Source organism: Ogataea angusta (genome assembly GCF_019207475.1).
Source record: "Ogataea angusta isolate 61-244 chromosome Unknown 61-244_NODE_2_length_1002155_cov_89.706849, whole genome shotgun sequence".
Taxonomy (NCBI): domain Eukaryota; kingdom Fungi; phylum Ascomycota; class Pichiomycetes; order Pichiales; family Pichiaceae; genus Ogataea; species Ogataea angusta.
Window position 1 is genome coordinate 506,117 of NW_025065216.1, and position 20,477 is coordinate 526,593.

The 20,477-nt window shown below is 43.3% G+C and overlaps 14 protein-coding genes across 14 annotated transcripts; 8 read left to right on the top strand and 6 right to left on the bottom strand.

Moving 5' to 3' along the window:
• Positions 1-177: 177 nt before the first annotated feature.
• KL928_001117 (uncharacterized protein) lies at positions 178-813 on the bottom strand (the record flags this gene model as incomplete). Its single annotated transcript, XM_043201447.1, has 1 exon — positions 178-813. One exon carries the CDS (start codon positions 811-813, stop codon positions 178-180), a length of 636 nt encoding a protein of 211 aa, XP_043061576.1.
• A 350-nt stretch (positions 814-1,163) lies between these two features.
• KL928_001118 (uncharacterized protein) lies at positions 1,164-1,814 on the top strand (the record flags this gene model as incomplete). The annotated part of the gene is made up of 1 exon (XM_043201448.1): positions 1,164-1,814. One exon carries the CDS (start codon positions 1,164-1,166, stop codon positions 1,812-1,814), a length of 651 nt encoding a protein of 216 aa, XP_043061577.1.
• Positions 1,815-1,839: 25 nt separating this feature from the next.
• Positions 1,840-2,190, bottom strand: KL928_001119 (uncharacterized protein; the record flags this gene model as incomplete). The annotated part of the gene is made up of 1 exon (XM_043201449.1): positions 1,840-2,190. One exon carries the CDS (start codon positions 2,188-2,190, stop codon positions 1,840-1,842), a length of 351 nt encoding a protein of 116 aa, XP_043061578.1.
• Positions 2,191-2,249: 59 nt separating this feature from the next.
• Positions 2,250-3,242, top strand: KL928_001120 (uncharacterized protein; the record flags this gene model as incomplete). Its single annotated transcript, XM_043201451.1, has 1 exon — positions 2,250-3,242. The coding sequence occupies one exon, from the start codon at positions 2,250-2,252 to the stop codon at positions 3,240-3,242; it is 993 nt and encodes a 330-aa protein (XP_043061579.1).
• A 176-nt stretch (positions 3,243-3,418) lies between these two features.
• KL928_001121 (uncharacterized protein) lies at positions 3,419-6,544 on the top strand (the record flags this gene model as incomplete). The annotated part of the gene is made up of 1 exon (XM_043201452.1): positions 3,419-6,544. One exon carries the CDS (start codon positions 3,419-3,421, stop codon positions 6,542-6,544), a length of 3,126 nt encoding a protein of 1,041 aa, XP_043061580.1.
• Positions 6,545-6,572: 28 nt separating this feature from the next.
• KL928_001122 (uncharacterized protein) lies at positions 6,573-7,871 on the bottom strand (the record flags this gene model as incomplete). Its single annotated transcript, XM_043201453.1, has 1 exon — positions 6,573-7,871. The coding sequence occupies one exon, from the start codon at positions 7,869-7,871 to the stop codon at positions 6,573-6,575; it is 1,299 nt and encodes a 432-aa protein (XP_043061581.1).
• Positions 7,872-8,136: 265 nt separating this feature from the next.
• Positions 8,137-8,628, top strand: KL928_001123 (uncharacterized protein; the record flags this gene model as incomplete). Its single annotated transcript, XM_043201454.1, has 1 exon — positions 8,137-8,628. One exon carries the CDS (start codon positions 8,137-8,139, stop codon positions 8,626-8,628), a length of 492 nt encoding a protein of 163 aa, XP_043061582.1.
• A 66-nt stretch (positions 8,629-8,694) lies between these two features.
• KL928_001124 (uncharacterized protein) lies at positions 8,695-9,477 on the bottom strand (the record flags this gene model as incomplete). The annotated part of the gene is made up of 1 exon (XM_043201455.1): positions 8,695-9,477. The coding sequence occupies one exon, from the start codon at positions 9,475-9,477 to the stop codon at positions 8,695-8,697; it is 783 nt and encodes a 260-aa protein (XP_043061583.1).
• A 128-nt stretch (positions 9,478-9,605) lies between these two features.
• On the top strand, positions 9,606-14,864 carry KL928_001125 (uncharacterized protein; the record flags this gene model as incomplete). The annotated part of the gene is made up of 1 exon (XM_043201456.1): positions 9,606-14,864. The coding sequence occupies one exon, from the start codon at positions 9,606-9,608 to the stop codon at positions 14,862-14,864; it is 5,259 nt and encodes a 1,752-aa protein (XP_043061584.1).
• Positions 14,865-14,940: 76 nt separating this feature from the next.
• KL928_001126 (uncharacterized protein) lies at positions 14,941-15,897 on the top strand (the record flags this gene model as incomplete). The annotated part of the gene is made up of 1 exon (XM_043201457.1): positions 14,941-15,897. The coding sequence occupies one exon, from the start codon at positions 14,941-14,943 to the stop codon at positions 15,895-15,897; it is 957 nt and encodes a 318-aa protein (XP_043061585.1).
• A 75-nt stretch (positions 15,898-15,972) lies between these two features.
• KL928_001127 (uncharacterized protein) lies at positions 15,973-16,239 on the top strand (the record flags this gene model as incomplete). The annotated part of the gene is made up of 1 exon (XM_043201458.1): positions 15,973-16,239. One exon carries the CDS (start codon positions 15,973-15,975, stop codon positions 16,237-16,239), a length of 267 nt encoding a protein of 88 aa, XP_043061586.1.
• A 59-nt stretch (positions 16,240-16,298) lies between these two features.
• KL928_001128 (uncharacterized protein) lies at positions 16,299-17,201 on the bottom strand (the record flags this gene model as incomplete). The annotated part of the gene is made up of 1 exon (XM_043201459.1): positions 16,299-17,201. The coding sequence occupies one exon, from the start codon at positions 17,199-17,201 to the stop codon at positions 16,299-16,301; it is 903 nt and encodes a 300-aa protein (XP_043061587.1).
• A 798-nt stretch (positions 17,202-17,999) lies between these two features.
• On the top strand, positions 18,000-19,898 carry KL928_001129 (uncharacterized protein; the record flags this gene model as incomplete). Its single annotated transcript, XM_043201460.1, has 1 exon — positions 18,000-19,898. The coding sequence occupies one exon, from the start codon at positions 18,000-18,002 to the stop codon at positions 19,896-19,898; it is 1,899 nt and encodes a 632-aa protein (XP_043061588.1).
• A 125-nt stretch (positions 19,899-20,023) lies between these two features.
• On the bottom strand, positions 20,024-20,431 carry KL928_001130 (uncharacterized protein; the record flags this gene model as incomplete). The annotated part of the gene is made up of 2 exons (XM_043201462.1): positions 20,024-20,198; positions 20,340-20,431. 2 exons carry the CDS (start codon positions 20,429-20,431, stop codon positions 20,024-20,026), a joined length of 267 nt encoding a protein of 88 aa, XP_043061589.1.
• Positions 20,432-20,477: the final 46 nt, after the last annotated feature.

The following is a 20,477-nucleotide window of genomic DNA, read 5'->3' on the forward strand; positions in this document are numbered from 1 at the left end:
ATGTGTATTTTTAAAGTCAGAAGAAATAAATTATTGTTGATTTAAGCATTTTGAGCTATATAACCACATATACAACGCATCAGCACAATACATTGGGTCATGGATGCAACGAAACTCGAGTTATGTCCAGCTTGAGAACTGTGTGTAAAATCTTGCTGTGGGGGGGTGATAAAAGGTTTAAACGTAGAATGCAGGTTTTGCTCCACGGTCGTTGGAATCTTTATGGCTGATGAACTCAACTGACTCACCCTCCCTGAGCATTAGTATTTTCTTCAATCTTTCTCCGATAGGCACAAGAGCAGCTCTATCGCAGGACTTCGTCCAAAGACACACCCTGTAGCCCACTTTTCTGACGTTCAAAACAACTCCATTGACCTCATTTTGGTCGTCTTCTATGGTCTCACCAATAACACTCAGCAATGCTCTGGTCCAAATTTCGTTGATTCCGTGTTCCAGCCTTTTACCCTTGAACTGGAAAGAAAATCTACCACCCTTGGAGTTGGCTGGGTCTTCCCACTCTGGTTTAATGTTTTCTCTGAATAAATGGTAGTCAGATTTTAATGGTAGCTCGTCGGCCTTTGGAATGGAGTTAAAAATACCCCAAAATTCTTCGACGGTGTCAAAAGCAACAACTGGCTTCAGAAGATCAGACCAGCTCTCACTAGAGTCCACCGCTGGCTTGGTGTACCACAAAGTCCATTTGGAATTCAGTGGGTGCTTCACATTAAATTCTTCTCTAGAGTCCAGGACTGTCACGTCCTTCTCTTCGTCGAGAGACAAGTCCTTAGCTGCTTGATTTAGTTCCTCAGACATCTGGTGAGTTAGTAGGAGAGTATTTGGGCCACAATTTGGGAGACAATTCTGCCAACGTTTAAACAAAGATTTTCTTGATGAAAACCGTTGACTTTTTTCTTCGTGCATTCATATTTGTCATTGCCCAAACCATGCTAGAGACATACCTTTCCGTAATTTGGCGCTCTGATTTATCGGTTATTTAGGGTTCAATTAACTTGAGGTCTTGTCTAATACACCAAACAATTAAATCCTTAAACCTTGTTTTGTCGCTGGTTTTTCGACAAATTTTTTTGGAAGAACAGCCACGACCAACCAGCAATTTACCCGGAGATTAATATCATAATCTTTCATTCTCTATACTACATCATATGTCAGTAACTATTGACAGAGGACTGGTAGCGAATGCCAAACAAGTCCATGGTGTTCATCCTGTCTTTCTCATCGAAAAAATCTTACGCGAACGAATCTTCGACAGCCAATATTGGAAACGAGAATGCCAACACGCTGACTTGCTAGTGCTTCTTGATCGAGGCGCCGAGTTAGAGCAGATTGGAACGTATGCAAACGCCGGACGCACACTTCCAACCCCATTTATTTGCCTCCTGCTCAGACTTTTGCAGCTCCAACCTGCTGCCGATATAATTGATCATTTGCTCGTGCAGACGGATTTTGTCTACCTGACAGCATTAGCAGCTTTGTACGCTAGAATCACTTGCCAATCGGTGATAGTTTATCAGAAGCTAGAGCCTTTGTTGGCAGACGAACGACGATTAAACATCATTGACAGCCAAACAGTCAAGTCGATTTCTCTGGGCCAGTATATCGACGAACTGTTGCAAGGAACCAAGTTTCGCGATATGGTGCTCCCTCGCCTTGTTGACAGATTGGTGCTCGAAGACCAGGAGCTACTAGAGCCGCGACAAAGTTCGATGCCAGAAGAATCTGAGAGCATGTGTGAAGAAGAAATTATCAAAAGTGACGACGATCATTCCACGACTGGGAACCATGAGCATCAATGACAGCTCAATATATATGTAATGATTATTAAAATGCCCTAGCTCTTCCGCGTCCCCTCCTTCCTCCTCTTATAGGAGCTTTTGCTTTTTGGACTGGAGCAACAGTAGATAGACTTTTCGGCTTCAGCATCGAGTCCGAAATTATACTATCTATGTTGAGCTCATCAGGTAAAATTACAAGGCGAACTTGGTTCCCTCTTATGTTGATGTATTCCAGACTTATTGGGTTTCTGTGTTTGATAGTCATTTTGACATTTTTCAAGTTGATGTTCATAGACGGCGTAACAGAGATTATCTCCCCAGAAATGACTGTCCCGTTTTTCAGTTCTACCTGCACTTTTTCGTTGTTCAGTTTCATCAAAAACTTTACCAATTTCATGATCTCTGTATGATGATGAATCTTCTTCAAACAGGTATATTTATAAAATCAACAAGGTTATGAAGCCCAAAAATTTCTTTAACTTTGTTTCTTTGGATAACATGGTCAATCTCATTATTGTTCCTCGATCTAAGAACTTGCGGAAGATCAATTGCGATACCGACCCTAAGGCAAAGGTGCAAGCTATTATTAGCGAGTACTCTAAGGTCAACAACATTGATCCCAACAGGGTTAAGCTTTCTCTTCTGGAAGAAGAAGGATCTACTGACAAGAAGCCCGTTCGTAGAACATTGAAAAACGAGAAGACCTTGGAAGCTAACGGACTTGACTTCTCTACGACGGATACTATCACGGTTTATGCTAAAGACGTGGGACCCCAAATTGGCTGGAGAACAGTTTACTTGATCGAATACTTTGGTCCAATGCTGTTCCACTCCTTGGTCTATTACGGCTTGTATGACCCAGACGTCAACACGTACACTCAAATTGCTGCCTACATCTTAACCATGGTTCACTATTTGAAGAGAGAATATGAGACAACTTTCATCCATATGTTCTCTGCCGACACAATGCCCTTGAAGTATCTGTTCAGGAATTGTGGACATTATTGGGTATTTAACGGATTGTTTATTGCCCTATCCGTGTACGCTCCTCAGGACAGGTACTATACTGGTTGGAAAAAATATGTTTTCTACGTTGAAGACAGACCTCTGAAGCAGCTATACATTTATATTGGGCTCTGGGCTCTTTGCGAACTGGCCAATTTCTACTGTCACTTCATCCTCATGAAGCTCAGAAGTGACGGATCGAGAGAGAAAAGAATACCGTATGGTTTTGCCTTCTCATTGGTCTCCTTCCCAAACTACTTTTTTGAGAGTCTGGGCTGGTTGTTCTATGCCATCATGATCAATAACTGGTCTTGCTACTTATTCCTCATCGTTGGAACCTTGACCATGATGAACTGGGCCAAGCAGAAGCACAGAAATTACAAAAAGACCTTTGGTGACAAATATCCAAAGAACAGAAAAGCCATGATTCCATTTATATTTTAAGTAAGTTGAAAATGACATGCCTGTTTTGAAAATGCATGGGGATAGTAAAAATTAAATTATATATAAAATCTGAAATAGCATCAATTGGACCTGAAGAGTCTTGAGAGTCGCGTTCAATTTCTAAACATAGAAGCAAGGCCCGAATTGTTGGTAATTGAAGAGTTAAAGGCCGTCCAATGTCCGACTCCGAAACCGCAAAAAAGCTGTCCAAATCACAAGTAGATAACAATGCCATCAGCCCTTCCCCCGCGTCTCCTGCACTATCTGCAAAGAGCGGAAACGTACAGGAACCAAAAGCCCAAAAGTCCTCTAAGTCAATGAGAGTTACTCCAATTCCATCTACTCACGTGCTTATGAATTACCAACCGCACCACACAGGTTCCGCATCTCACCACAGACAATACGTCCTACTCAAAGATAAAGGAGGCGCCACAAGTTCGCCAAATGTAGCTGGGAATAGTACGGTGTCCTCTCCAAAAGTGAGTACGCCCTCACATACGGGGCCTAATGTCCACCCGGGTAAAGCAAAGCCATTCTTACGAAAAGCACCAAGCTCAAAGTACATTTTCAGCGTTGACGACGACGAGGACGAAGTTGAGGAGGACTTGAACAGAGAGTACTTGGAAGGTTATTCAGATGCCTTACGTCATCGCTTCAAGAAGGCTCTTACAACACAAGCAGATTCCAATGATCCAAAGTCCCGCAAGATTCAAGAGTTGGAGGCCGAGATTGCGCAAAACCTATTGGCAACTTCAAAGGATTTGGCTATCTTACGAGAAAGAGAGGGAGACTATATCCACCACGACGGTGAGGAGAGTTCATTCGTGCAGGCTGAAGATAGCCAGCCTATAAAACCTCGCGTTTCCGCTCAGGATCTCTCTGAAAGAGATGGCGACAATTCTGACGCTGAGTCTACATCTTCTGCTGAGAGTTTTACATTGAGGGGCAGACAGGATGCTATCAATGAGACGCATCCTTTCGGTATACGTATTTGGAAGCCAGCTATCTACAAGAAAAACAGATCCGTCGAGATCGAGGCAGAGAACGATATTCATTCGACACCACAAATCGCTAGGGAAGTTTCTGCTACAAATGCATTTTGCAACTTTATATGGAGTTGCACTTTCGGTTTTGTGTTGTTAATGCTATGTGTTGCGATGGGATGCATCACATTAGTGTTCACGGCGTTTACAAATCCTAAAAACAATGATTCCATCAGATATGCAAAACTGTACTTGCATCTGGGCACTTATTTGTTTGTTCCATTTGGAAAAATCATCCTACTAAGAGCAGACAAAAACTATCTCACAGAAGATGCGAACGTGGGAAGCACGCTTGCCGAGTTTGCAAGATGGAGAACACAAGATGAAGGACGTCTCTTTTATGCTGCCCCCGATCGAAAAAGACGTGCAAGCGAGACTACTCCTTTGAATTCCCATGTAGGTGCTAACTATGCATCTGATGGAAATTACGAAAACAACGAGGAGTTATTTGATGAGGACGAAGATACCACGTTCTACAAGCAGAGGCTCTTTGGAAGAGGAAAATGGAATATTGGACGACTTATCTTCTATGTATTGTTCTATGCTTGTGCCCAGCCAGTTATGCTTGCATTGGGTGCAGCTCTATGGTTACTTGTTTTCACAATCCCGATGGCCAAGGTGCTTTTTACTGTGTGCTATCATATCAGGAGACACCCGTTAGCACTGTCCATCGAAATTGAAAAGGACTATTACCAACGCAAGTTGGCTTCGAACACGTCAAACGAATCCATTTTGATTTGCACCTACAGAAGTCTTGGATTCCACTACTACAAATATACCGTGGACGGTACGAACATTTTCTTTATCAACCTCATATTCCTGGTGATCTTTACCATATTCGATTTCTTTGTTCTAAAAGAGTACTTTGGGTTTGAATCCCTATTTGTTTCTCCAGTGGTCATATTTATTTTGTGCCTTGTCTCTGTTATTCCGTTAGCATATTTCATCGGTCAAGCTGTTGCCTCAATTTCTGCGCAAACTTCAATGGGTTTGGGTGCCGTCATCAATGCGTTTTTCTCCACTATCGTGGAAGTGTTCTTGTACTGTATTGCGCTGAATCAGTCAAAAGGGAAGCTTGTTGAGGGATCCATGATAGGGTCCATTTTGGGAGCTGTTCTACTTCTGCCCGGGACTTCAATGTGTGGCGGGGCTTTTCGTCGAAAGACGCAAAGATACAACCCTGCATCTGCTGGCGTTTCCTCCACAATGCTCCTTTATGCCATATTCATCATGCTCTCTCCCACAATTTTATATGAGATTTATGGACAATATGAGGTTCAGTGCTTTGACTGCGAACCTGAATACACCGAAAATGGAACAGATTGCAAAAAGTGTCATTTCTTGCAGCCGAATCTCGCGGTGGATAAGCTATATCTGGACTATTTGAGGCCTTTTGCCGCAATTTGTGCCATTGGGCTGTTTTTGGCGTACTGCATTGGACTGCTCTTTACTCTCAAAACACATGCGGCACTCATTTGGAGTACTCCCGTGGTGTCTGAAAAGGAAAAGAAAACGGAGAACTATGGCGGTGTTGCGACAGAGAACACGAGCATCAAATCTCTTCGTCTTGATAACACTCTCACCCATAGGAAAACTCAGGGCAATAGTCAGAAAGGAACACCTGGGAAGCAACCTATGCAAAGCCCAGCCTTCCAAGCTACACAACCTGGACAGCCGGGCCAGCCAGCGCAAACTATACAAACAACAGACGATGGTGGCCATGACGCTCCGAATTGGTCCAGAACGAAAAGTACCACAATTCTGCTTCTGGCAACTTTAATGTATGCTGTCATTGCCGAAATTCTCGTGGACGTAGTGGATGATGTTCTTAGTGCCTTCCCTATCGATCCAAAGTTCCTTGGACTGACAGTGTTTGCGTTGGTGCCCAACACTACCGAGTTCGTCAATGCTATTTCTTTTGCAACACACGGAAATGTGGCACTTTCAATGGAGATTGGATCTGCATATGCGCTACAGGTTTGTCTGTTGCAAATTCCAATCGTCACCATGTACTCCTCGTTCAGAAACATTAAAGCCACACCGGCTGACATTAACAATCTATTTTCATTGATATTCCCTCGCTGGGATTGCATAGCGTCACTCATCTCGGTGTATATGTTCACCTACGTGTATGCCGAGGGCAAGTCCAATTATTTCAAGGGCTCAATCCTGATCCTGGTCTATATCAGTGTTCTGGCAGGATTTTACTTCTCGCTCGTCATCGACGCGAATGGGGTGTCCATAATACACACTTTATGACCAACATCAATTATATCTATATATCTAATTATTTGGTAAATGTCTCTTGGAAAGCGTTTCCCAAAATGTCGAGACCATCGATGATGTCAGAGTCTTCAATGTTCAAAGCAGGAACAAATCGGATAACGTTGTTACCAGCAGTGATAACCAGCAGTCCAAGCTCTCTGGCCTTTTGAATCACTGGCGATGGGTCCTGGTTCAGCTCCACACCAAGTAAAAGGCCTTCCCCTCTAATGTCCTTGATTTGATCTGGGAATTTCTCGCTCAGTTCGCTGAGTTTGACCTTGAAAAGTTCCGACTTTTTCTCGACTTGTTGCAAGAATTCAGGATCAGAAACCTTGTCCAGCACGTATAATCCAATTCGAGCACCCAATGGATTTCCACCATATGTAGTTCCATGATCACCAACTTTTAAAGCCTTCTCAACTTCTTCGGTCACCATCGTTGCACCAATAGGAAATCCGTTACCGAGAGCCTTGGCCATTGTAAGAATATCAGGATGAGCGCTTTCTGGCAACTTGGAATGCGCCCAAAGTCTTCCAGATCTGCCCAATCCACACTGAATTTCGTCGTAGATCAAAAGCGCATTATGCCTATTGCATAACTCTTTGAGCTGCACCATGAAGTCGGAAGTCATAGGATATATACCACCTTCTCCTTGAACTGGCTCTATAATCACTCCACACGTCCTATCAGAGATAACACTTTCCACGGACTTGATATCGTTGGGCTTTGCAATCTTTACTCCAGGAATCAAAGGCGCAAATGGTTTCTGGTATTTTGGATTTGGTGTTACCGAAAGTGAACCCATGGACCGTCCATGAAAAGAGTGTTCGAAGGTAATGAACTCAATTTTGTTATCCGCAAACGACTTGCCGTACTTTCTTGCAAACTTCAGCGCAGCTTCATTAGCTTCGGTGCCGGAATTGGCCATGAAAACACGAGACGCATCCTTCATACCTCCTGACTCCAGAGTCTTGGACACCAGCTGTTTGCTTAATTCGCCAGTCCACTGATTGTAAAGCAAGTTGGAGCTATGAACAAGAGTGGTAGCTTGCTCGTACATGATCTTTGCAATTTCGGGGTGCGAGTGTCCAAGGGCAGTCACTGCAATTCCAGCAGAAAAATCGGTATACTTCTTTCCCTCCATATCCCAAAGGTGGCATCCTTCTCCCTTGGTGAAAACTATCGGCGGTCTTGAGTAAGTCGTAACGGTATACGGATCGACTTCAGCAACAAAAGATGCAGAGGATCCCTTGCAAACAAAAGACGTGTTACCGAACAGCCGCTTTTGCACGTTTTGAACAAAAGTAGTCCGTTGAAGCATGATAAAATATGTGACTAAATTTTTCGAAAGAAAAAATCCGGATGATAAGATGTAAAAGTTATATGAGTCTAGGTGACTGCGACTCAAAAGTGAGACACAGCAGGCCCAACTGCATGGCCACGATATATCTTACATATCGCTGCTTTGGTTGTCGAGAAGACAGGCTCACAAAAACTAAGCACGTGACCATGATCACGCGACAAAAAGAGAATAAATTTCATTATACTGATCTTCTAATTAAATTTTTCGAAACTTCAGAACGAACATGTCGAAGTTGTTCAACCTCTCTGCCCTGGAGGCATTTGAGAAGCTACCATTGCAGCTCCGGAACTTCTTTACTCGCTACCCTCCAGCCCCTTTCAGAAAGTATGCGTCTGAGCAAACTCTTGCAAATGCCCCAGATGCCAATCCATTTATTCCCAATAGACATCCGGTCACCGGTAAAGTTCAAGAGCCTGTTTATTCTCTAAGAAGGCAATCAGATCTATACAAGCTTGCGTACAAGTTCGGGATAGCCGACTTGATGCCGACAATGCGCAATAACAAGAAATTCTATGCCGAGAAGTATGAAAATAAAGCGCTTTTGAAGGGTGTGTTGAGTCCAAAGGGCCACAAATGGGAAAGAACCTACGACGAGAGAAAACAGAGAATTTCTGATGCAGTGGCAAAGGCAGAAGAGGTCATTGTGGAGGCCAAGGGATCAAAATACAAAAAGCGGATTGAAAGAAAAGAATTGGAGAGGAAAACGTGGTTTTAATGTACATAGTCTTAATTAAGCGTGCTCATATGATACTTTATACTTTTTTGCGCTATAAACAGGTAGTTATTGATTAGGCTCTTCGAGTTCAACATCTTCCAAATCATTGAACAGAGTGTCTTCGTCTGGAGCTTGTACGTCTTCTTCCCCACCAAGATCGGACGACAGATTGCTCAACCTGGCTTCCAAAACTTGAGTCTCCTCGAGTGCGCGCACCTTCCATTTCTTGATCACTTCAGTTTCCTTGTCGAAGCCTTGCTCAACAACAGTCTTATCGTATACAGCACCAAACATCTCGTGTTCTTCTCTCGCAACGTTCATCTCCGTCTCCTCCTCAATTTTAAGTCTGTAGTATTCATACTTAGCTTTCTCGTAAGCCTGCACTAAGTTGAGCTTTTCGTTTTGCATCACATACAGCGTACGTTGAACAACACTCTCTCCATCCAACCTCTTAGTGAGTTGTCTCATATGGGACCAGTTTTGATTCTTGTTATCGATTGTGTGCTCGTTTTCAATCAAGGATTTCGGATCTGCCAGTTCCCAGGGGTGTTGTTGATAAAATACGTTTCTTATCTTGTCTTCCAGGTATTTCAAATTCTGTGGTTTGAGAAGATTCAATTTTAAATCAGATTGTGTCAATCTGGTATTGTACAAGTTTCCGCTCCGGGGTGGTACCGAAAGTTTCCTCAATTTGGAGAATTTTTCGGGTCTAATAGTCTTGTGTTGAATCTGTTTGGGAGGGTGGTACGCAACTGGCTTATACCACGCAGGCTGCTCTGTCACAAGGCCACTGCGTAAAAAATCTGACGTACGCTTCAGAACGTCACTGGCTCCTTTACTAGTGTTCATGTTGACCAACAACCGATTTTTTTTTTTTCGATTAAATGATATTCAATATGATAAATCGTGTACAAACCAAATAAAATTTTCAAATCAGCTTAAAAAAATATCATAAATCCCTGTGTAATAGATCCATCATGTCTCTTTTGGAACAGCAGCTCTCTGCCATTGCACAGAATACCCAGACTGTGGCACTGGATAGAAAGAAGAGGTCGAGAATCCATTCTGTATCTTTCATTTATAGTTCACAGGAGGCTGCCACTCAAGATTACGAGACAATCTATTATGAAGCACTCGAGGCCCTTAATCGTTTGGAACAAATCGACAAGCGATTTGGGAAATTCAAGCTGTCAATTTTCAGTGAGACATCGATAGGTATTGATAGACAGGTTCAATCTCAACAGCAAAATGAAAACCTTGACAAGACAATAGATGCTTTTCTATCTTTGGTTGCACCTTACTGGCATCTGGCCATTGCTCTTAGGGCCTCCGAGTGGCTGCTAAGAAGATTTCAGATTAATTACCATAACGCGGAGCATCTTCTCTTGACTACACTTCCATATTACAAAGAGCCTGTGTTTGAGAGAGTATTATACGTTTTGCCAAAAATGCCATTGTTGTTCCAATGGCTTTCTGCATTTAAAAAGGCAAATAACAAGCTACCGTCAAGAAACAGTATTATCAAGGCATTCACAGATACTGACTTTTACAATTTGTACTCCAAATTTCTTGCCGAAGAAATTGCAAAGAATAATCAATATCGGTTGCAACTTGTTTTCTTTGTCAGCATGACCATTTCTGCGCTCGCTGCCTTATCATCTGAGAACTCAGTAAAGTTGGTTGATTTTGTTCCCCACGTACTCACTATTTGCGGGTCTCTGCTTGTGTCGCAAGACCAGGACTCGAAAGTTAGTGGTTACACCATCATGACAGTGTTATCGTCTGCAGTTCCTCTTTCGAAGGACGTTCTCATGGCATCCATTGAAACCATTCTCATTCACGCTCAGTTCGACAATAATAGACCACAGACACAGGCATTTACCAGCATCCTCAAACTATATCAGGCAGTGCATACCGATCCATTAGACTCGCTTCCTCTTCCTATCTTCAATCGGATACCTGAGTTTCTTGACGAGGAATCCCCTTATTTTGGACTCATACATCGGTCTCAAGACACCAAATTTGTGTGTTCTTATTTGATAACATTAATACTCAACCAAAAGCTAGACGATAGAGCTGCAATCGCCAGTTGCCACTTCGCCTTCAATTTCGAGCAGACCCAAGCCTTGTGCAGGGCAATTTTTGATAACTTGAATGTTCAAGACACATCTGTCTATACTAACATCTTGAAACACATCAAGAACCAATCTCCAGAGTGGTTCGGTAGACTTTTGGATGCGAATGAGGTCAGCATTGATCAACTAGAAATGTCCCTCCAGACAACTTTTTCTGAACCTCAGGACACTGATGAGCAAGAAACGATTGATGAAAACAACGGAACTGTCTACTTGGACGAAGCTTTGGAAAATGTGAAAAGTTCTTTTGCGTCCTACATGCAATGTGATGCTCAAATCGATACGGAGTTCTCTCTGTTACTAAAACACTATATGAAATCCATGCTCAATGGTTCCACCAGCTCTTTCCTTTCTTCGTGTTTCAAAGACACACATTCCCTGATTACCTTTCTTCTACGCGTGTCTTTGTTGCAGAACATTCCACTCAAGGCAAGAACATACGCACTCAAATTAGTCTGTGCTCAAATTCAAGCATTGGACGCAAAATACAGTGTTTACATTCTGGTCCCTATTCTATCTGCACTTCTGCTTGACACAAATAGACTTATCCGCTCCAATGCATTGGAGGTTTTGAAACAGGAGAATTTGAGATCTGCTGGAAAGGAGTCCATTTTGGAGACAACTTTGTATGGTGATTCAACCAAGAATATTTCTATGGTGTCTCCAAAAGTCGGACATACACTTGTCGAAAATATTATTGAGAAAGCCACCGACATAAGCACGACTGCGGATCAATTTGAAAAGCTGTTTGTGTCTTTAGTTTGTGATAAAAAGTCGGGAACAATCATCTTAGCATTTTTTGCCTCGCATGCAAACATCATCATGTTACCGGCTCCAAAACTCCATTTGATCAGATTGGTCACTGACGCCGCGAGAGCAATCAAAGGAGCCTTGCCTCCGTCCCAAATCTTGGAGAAAATTTTGGAGTCGTTCGTTAGCGAGAGAGAGGTTTGGAGATCGAGATGTATTTCTTCAGGTGTTGATTACGTGGGTTTTGAGAATCAGATCGTTCACATCGTTTCAGAAAAAGAGCACCACGACACTGCCATCAAATTTATTGTGGAAGCTCTGAACTGCTCTTCTGAGTCATTGTCGAATGCAGCTGCCAAAAGACTTGTCGAATTGTTTCCGACGCTCAAATTCGAGCATCAGATCGGTATCGTCAAAAGCATAATTGACACAGGATTATCGGAAGACGATACTACTATTTGTTACGATACCGTTGAGTTACTGAAATCGCTAACTTTGTCAAACAAGCTGTTCGTGCAAATCCTGAAAGACTCGTCTCTCAGCGATTCGTCCGAACAGCAGTCAAATGTTCCTAAAAGAAGAAGAAGATCTTCTGCATCAACTCGTCAAGCAATGAAGGAACAAGAAGTTTCCTTCATGGCCTCTACACATTTGAAGAAATTGACAATGATACTGGACGTGCTAGAGAAAGAAAGCAGGGAAAACTTCAAAGGCTCATTCGAGTTGTTAAAATTGCTGTTCGATATCCTTGATGATTTGGAGACTTTGGGAACCGACGGAAAACTGCCAATATTATATTCTGAGGAGACACTAGCTTCCTGCATGAATAATGTGATCAAGTCTCTTGAACGGTCGCAAATAAAGAGCAAAGAGATCACCTCGATTCGTGCAGACATTGTTGTCTCAGCAATCAGGTCTTCAAGCTCGCCACAGGTCCAAAACAAATTGCTTCTGGTCGTTGCTGCGCTGGCAACATTCTCTCCAGAGCTGATATTGCATTCTGTGATGCCGATATTCACCTTTATGGGAGCACATACAATTAGGCAGGACGACGAGTTTTCTTTTCATGTTGTTGAACAAACGATATTGTGCGTGGTCCCAGCTTTAGCAGAAGCCACTACTTCAGATATGGTGGAAGAAGTGGAATTTCTGCTCACTTCATTTGTGAGTGCTTTCCAGCATATCCCTCGTCACAGAAGAGCTAGGCTGTTCACAACGTTAGCCAGAACATTGGGTAGCTCGAGTTCAATTCACCTGATTTTGTTCTTGTGCGGTCAGCAATATGCGAATGCCTACGCCAAACACAAAATGGGGGACTGTTCTGCGCTAACAGACTTTTCATGTTCGTTCTTGCAAAATTTCAAGGTCGAAGAACAGTTAGAAGCCGTTCAGCAGTTCCTAGATCTATGGAAAAAGGTTCCCGAAGAGCCGCTGGACAAGGAGTCGCCTGAATTCATGGAGCTAAGCTCAAGGGTCATATTCGGACCCGCACTTGTGGCATTAAACAAATCGGAGTTATTCAACTTGAGAAAATGCCTGCTCTCCTTTTTGAGACATACCATTTCTGATGCTAAGGACATCAATGGTATATCCAGATTGAGACTGAAGATAGCGTCCGCTTGTCTTCAAGGAGGCGATCCTCGGCCACTGCTAAACTGTTTTGCCAAGTTGGTGCAGGATGTGCTTGAGATTATCGACTCGCGTCAGCAGGAAATTGAAGAAGAGGAGATAATGCACAAACTCTACAAGCTTCTAAATGATATTTTGAGTCTACTTCCTATTGAGCATTTCGTGGAGTCCATCTCCAGCATTTTGTCTTCCCCACATGCTTCATTGAAAACCTTGATTCACATCACCTCTCTTACGGCATTCAAATTCAATTCTGAGCACGTCGAAGATCCCAATGCTCATGAAGGAATTGTTCATCTACTGCCTATTCTTTTGGACATGATAAGCTCTCAAAGGGATGTTGAACTCTCACAGACGTCACTAGATACGCTCGCTAGTCTGTTCCAAAAATACACCATTCACATCGACTCGTCACTGTATCTGAAGGCATTGAATGTTGTTACGTCCCCTGCCGGTCTGCTCAATGGCGCCCCGGAAATTGTGGTCTCGTCAATCAACTGCATCACGAATGTGATCAGCGTCATTGGTGTTAAGGTGATTGGCTACTTCACGAAAATCCTTCCTCCACTGTTTGACATCTTTGAGAGAACAGACGAAACTGCGGCTCCATTAGTTCAGACTGCAATGCTTGTTCTCTTTACCAGTCTCGTCAAAAAGATGCCATCGTTTGTCACTCCCAATTTGGCAGACATGGTAAAAATCGTTCTGCGCTCGTCTCAGGTTTCAGACTCTGTGCGTACGTCTGTTCTGACGGTAATGGTGGATCATATGGATGGTAAAACCTTGTTACTCACATTCTGTTCTCTTTGGAAGTTTGTCTCCAAGCTTGACGTGATTGCAATCGGCCTTCATCTGTCTGCTCTAGAGATGGTGATAGAGAAAATTGACAAGAAAACTGCAGTCAGCAATTCGGGTGCATTCGTGAAATTCCTCTTGCTGGCACTCGAATACAGAGCAGACACTGACCTGGAAATCAACACGGTGAATAGAATCGAGGCCTCAGTTCACAAGTGTGGTTTGCAGTTTGTGCTCAAATTGAACGACAAAACCTTCAGGCCGTTATTCGCCTCGATCGTTAGGTGGGCGTTTGACGGTGAGGAGGTCACCACTTCCATCACCGAGACAGACCGACTTCTTGCGTTCTTCAAGCTCTTCAACAAGTTGCAGGAGAACCTCAAGTCTATTATCACTTCCTACTACTCATACTTGGTGGATTCTGTTGAATCGCTGCTATACAAATTGCAGAAGAGTGACCAGACCAGTTTGAAGAGATTGATCTTACTCTCGTTGGCATCATCATTTAAGTATGACCAGGATGAGTACTGGCATTCAGATACAAGATTCACGCCGATTTCAGCAGCTCTGTGCTCTCAATTCAGCACGATCGAAGACTCTATTGGTAAGTACCTTGTTAGAGCCGTCACGAGCCTCGTGCAAGCGACGAGCTCCTCGGATGAGCACAACAAGGCTATCAATAGCTTGCTTCTGAGCCATATGAAGGCCACTTGTAAGCCTAAGGAGAAACTCTGGGCTGTAAGAACACTGAAAAATATCTATAAGAAAGTTGGAGAGAGCTGGCTTGGGCTGCTTCCTCAATTGGTTCCAATTGTGGCCGAACTATTGGAAGATGATGATGAAGAAGTAGAGATGGAAGTGCGGACTGGTCTTGTGAAGGTTCTAGAGCAGACCATGGGAGAGCCTTTAGACAGATATCTCGACTAAAAAGATGCGCTAAGTACACGACCAAAATTAATTTGATTCATTTTAGTGACGTAGAACTCATCAAACCGTTGATAAGATGCCAAAAAAGCAACTGGAAGGACTAGGATTGCATTCAAAAACAAACCCGATACTCCCCATAACGCAGGATGACATTCTTGGTGCACCGACCCCTCAAGCGGATGACCTGGCTAGCGTAGCCAATTCATTACAGTCCTCGTCCACAACGTTATCATCATTTGCAAAACGACAGCAGCGCAAACTAAAGATCAAAAGCCTAAAGAAGTCAATGGATTCCAGCTTCACTATTCCGCGCTACTTCAAAAGACTACTGAATGTACGCTCCTTGGATTTCGAGACCGCCCTTTGGGAGATGCTCAACCTTATTATACAGCCAAAGCGTGTTTACAAAAGCTTATACTACCAGAAGCAGACCAAGAATAAGTGGTCAAGAGACGATCCTAGTTTTGTTATTCTTCTGAGCTTTTTCCTCACAGTCAGCGCGATACTTTGGGGCTTGGTCTACTCAACAGACATTTTGACTATTTTCAAATTGATCTTGTACATGGTTGTTGTCGATTTTGTCCTGGTAGGCCTGTCGGTTGCCACAGTGGGCTGGATCATTGCCAACAACTTTTTCATTCAAAATCCAAACATGAACATGGGTTCCTCGTCATCCCAAAGGTTACGCAACATTTTCTTGCCTACTGACTCCATGTTGGAGTGGGCATACTGCTTTGACATTCATTGCAATGCATATCTGATAATATGGGTGTGTCTTTATCTGGTGCAGTTTATTTTGCTGCCATTACTCAGACTCAACAACTGGATTTCCACACTGCTAGGAAACACACTCTATCTAGCATCAACCTCATATTATTGTATTATTACGTTCTACGGCTATAACGCACTCCCGTTCCTCCAAAAAACCGAGTACCTGCTTATGCCGATCCCAGTGCTCGTCTGTGGTTGGATAGTGCTCACTCTGGCTGGTTTCAATATCGCCAACTACATGTCCAATGCATACTTCAATTAACTTGGTGCACGGTTGTATAGACAAAAAAATCAACGAAAACTGATATTTCAGTAGATAAAAGTATTTTAGAATCACATGTCCGCGAACCCGGGCAATCGCCTTCAGAAATGGAACCCAACGCCTCCTGATAGGGGTGCGTTTCCTCTGGACCATTATGGGGATTGCAAGGAGCACATGCAGAAGTACCTCAAATGCATGAAGCTTGTGCGAAATGAGAACGCCCCAAACTGTCGTCTACTAGCGAAAGATTACCTTGCATGTCGCATGGAGCACGAACTTATGGAGCGAGTCGACTGGAAGGACCTCGGACTTCCCGAAGATGATAAAAATACAAAGAAATGATTTCATCATTGTTTATAGTACAATCTGTAAATAGCAAATACAGCATAAGAGTAGACGAGTTAGTGGCCAGCATGTGACACTTTACCTTCCAGTTCCATGATTCGGGACTCTAAAGTGTTCACCTTGGCCTCTAAAATAGCAATAGTGCCGTAGAGCTCAGCCAAAGTGGCATCATTCGAGTTGTTTCCTCCATAATTGGCGAGCTGCTGTTGAGGATATCCCGCCGACTGCATATAGTTATTTGTAGAGTTGAGCGAAACCTGCGGCTGAGAGGACTGTTGCGTGGATCGAGACCTGCTTTGTCTTTGCTGTGTCTGGATGGCTGCTTGTTGCACGTAGTAATTTGACACGGCCGAAGCCACTGCGGCGGCAGCAGCAGCCTCAGCGTTGGTGGCATCTTTCGGTTTTTTGTAAGGGTGCATTTGAATTGTTTGTTCATCGTAGGGTTTGCGCTTTCCCAACGTCGTTCCAGCACTGGAGCCAGGAGACAAGGACGGGTCCATGCTGGAAGTGGATCCTGCTCCAGCACACCCGGACGAGGAGTTCGCGTGTCTCAGCAGTGCGTCTGCACGAGCAAACCTTTTGTCACATTTTTCGCATCTATAAGGCTTTTCACCGGTGTGGAGCTTTTCATGTCTTTTCAAATCATGCTGTCTTCTGAACTTACTGTTGCAATGGGTACATTCGAAAGGCTTTTCATCTGTGTGGATGAGCATATGCGATTTTAGGTTATGTTTCCTGGTAAATGAATGGTGACACTGGCTACATTGATACTTTTTCTCTTCAGAGAGCCCGCTCTTGTCTTCTTCGTCATCGTCTTCGGAGTTGCTTTGCTGACCCAACGATGACGAGTCTGTTCCTGAGATTTTTGAGGAGTCTCCATGCTGATCACCTGTCCCGACAGCTTGCTGGTTCATCAAGCTCGAATCTATGTTCGATAACATGGTCAGTGATTGCGACATGGGTGCTAAATAGGACGATCTAATCAGGATAAACAATAGTGTGGCAAATGGTGCTGGAAACTTTTATGGAAAAAAAAAGGTGGCTAAGTTGGTGTAGAGGTGCCAAGCCGTTCAGTGCTGCTCCTACGCAGGCAGCACAATTTGAGTCTGGCTTACCTTGCTTTTCGAAAGCAGGACGGGTTTTTTTTCGGACTACTGGCTAGATTTGCTTCAATACAATATGATTCCGGCCATCTTATAAGTGTGGCCAAAATTATACTGCAACTTCCAAATGCTCGCATTGGGTCCTGATACGTGCCCAGGAAATGCTGCTCCTTTGATCCCCAGACCGGTGACAGTATCATCGCGATAGCGCGCTTGTTTCGTCTACGTAGAAGCGACCATGTATGTTTCATCTACAATAAAAAGTCCCTGTAAACTATGATCTCCTCATTTGGTCTGCGTGTTGTGTGGTGCAACACAGGAGCGGCTTATCGTGTCCCCGTGCAAAACAAAAGAAAAGTGTGACAAATTAACCAGGAAATCGATTGCTGTCCCCCACGGAAATCCTGCAATTTGCGGCCGACGCCGGGTAGAATCAATTAATTATGCGGCTGCTTAATTATTGAAACTAGGGGGGGCAAAATATATAGGGGGCTGAAGAGGGCAATATATCTTTCACGTAGGATGCAAACCTTATATTAAATTTTTACTAGGAGTTCATATTAAGACAGGATATCTGACCCGTGGGATCTCGCACAACGCAGGTGATCTAAGAAACTCTTCCCAAGCGGATATAAGCGAGGTTTAATCTTCGATATGTTAACTGCTAACAATTACAAAAGGAAGAGGCCAAGACTCTCTTCCACACAACTAGTCTCGTCCAAAGGCTCTGAGGGTCCGTCCCACAGCGCTTACAAGAAGAACCATCAGCAGTACTCCACTGGAGCATCTTATACTGACCAAGAGGTCATCAATCTTGACTCGGAAGCCGAAGATTACATCTTCAAAGACAGCGACGGGATGGACGATTATTTGGGTCTCGACGAACCCGATATGAACTTGATGAATGGTACTGACAGCGATTCTGGTTTGATCAGCAGGGATAGTTCCCGTCCCAGAAACTCTTTCTCCTCTTACTATAATACGAACAATATTAAGATCGCTAGCCTAAAATTATCTGGTTCCTCAACATCAAGTGGTCCCCGAATTAAGAAGAAGAGAACTAAGTCACTTCCTCAACTCTCGTATTCCAAGCTCAATTATCAGCCAAATTTCGATAAGAAATCAGTCCAGGAGAAGATTGGAGATGTGAAGACTACGCTGATACAGCACCAATTCACAAATTATACTTACAACACGCCAAAGTCTGTGAGTAGAAAGCTATCATTCAATGCTGATGCCCCTTTGAATTTGAGTACATTCAATCAACATAGCAGCAACTCGTCGTCCGATTCATATGATTCCGCAAATACTTCGGCAACTTCGATTGAGGATACCCCTTGTGACGATAAGGATGGTCATTACATTATAGTGCCAGGAGCATCGTTTGCCAATGACCGATTTCAAATCCAATCATTACTTGGCCAAGGTACATTCGGTAAGGTAATCAAAGCCCACGACAAATACAATAACTGTTCAGTGGCAATCAAGATAATACGTGCCATTCCAAAATACAGAGAAGCCTCAAAGGTTGAATTGCGAGTACTCACGATGTTGAAGAAGCATGACCCGGAAAACGAGAACCAATGTATTCACTTGAGGGAATGTTTCGATTATAGAGGTCACATTTGCATTGTCACTGATATCCTGAAGATATCTCTTTATGACTTTCTAGAGAGAAACCAATTTCTTCCTTTCCCTGGTTCTCACATACAAGCTGTTGCAAAACAGCTATTAAGGTCGGTTGCATTTTTGCATGATTTGAATTTGATCCACACCGATCTCAAACCGGAAAACATCTTGCTCAAAGACGATTCTTACACGAGGAAACCATATCTAAAGCCAAACGGAAGTTCAAGCTCATTAACATATAGAAATATTCTGAATGACCCAAAGATCTACACAATTGATTTCGGATCTGCCATTTTTGAAGATGAGTATCACTCTTCAGTGGTGTCAACTCGACATTATCGTGCACCTGAAATCATTCTGGGAATAGGATGGTCATACCCATGCGATCTCTGGTCTGTGGCTTGTATCTTGGTGGAATTAGTGACTGGTGATGCTCTGTTCAAAACTCACGAGAATGCTCAGCATTTAGCTATGATGGAGCGGACTCTTGGTGAACCTGTGGATCTCAAACTTGTGAGGAAATGTTTCAGTCAGTATTACTACAACTCTTCCTCGCGTCGCAAGTCGACATCAAACTCCGATTGTATCGCGAACTGTTTTTCAAAGACTACAGGAAAACTCTTGTTCCCAACACCGCAAACTCCTATGAAGCTGATTGACGAAGTTGAGAGGCTTCCAACGCTTGCTGATCTGATCGGCTCGAAGGTTGGTCTTCCGTTTGACATGAAGTCGTCTTTGAAAGAGTCAATTGCAAAGTACAACATCTCGAAAAAACAGTATGACGAGTATGAATTTTGGTATTGGTTTATTGACTTGCTCAAACATCTCTTCACATTTGATCCGGAGAAACGTATAACTGCAATGGATGCTCTTGGTCATAATTGGTTCAATCACGGTATTTTGGATGATGGCACTTGTTCATGACTTTTGTTTGCTCGCTTTTCCATGGGGTTAGCCCTCTCACGATTTTACATGTTTTATTTTAAGGGTTATTTTAGGAGGTAATATAAGCTACTTCATTGAGTTGAAGTAAACACTTGGGTATACATTTAGTCTTCATAGTAATCGTCATCAGCGTCGTCGTCGCCATCGTCATCGTAATCATAGTCATCGTCATCATCCAACGGAGCAACGCCTTCATCTTCTTCCAAGAGGTCGTCGTCAGGGGAGTCTACCCAGTCCTCGTATTCATCTGAGTGGCCTTTTTCTTCCGGCTTCTCTGGACTAGTGTTCGACATTGTACAATATAGCTTTAAAATATTCAGCAATTAATTTAATTTACCCCAGGTGTTTATCACCAAAGAGAACATGGCTGTGCAAAGCAGCACATGACACGAGGTGTGTACTTTGGAGTGTGAGCTGCACAGAATAGACAAATACAAGCTCAGTGAAGCAGTTCGCTGCTTACAGCTCTCAACAATTATAATGGTGATGAGTTGGCGATTCAATCCGTTCATCGCTTGGCTGAATTCGCAGTATAGATCAATAATTTTTTTCCCAGTT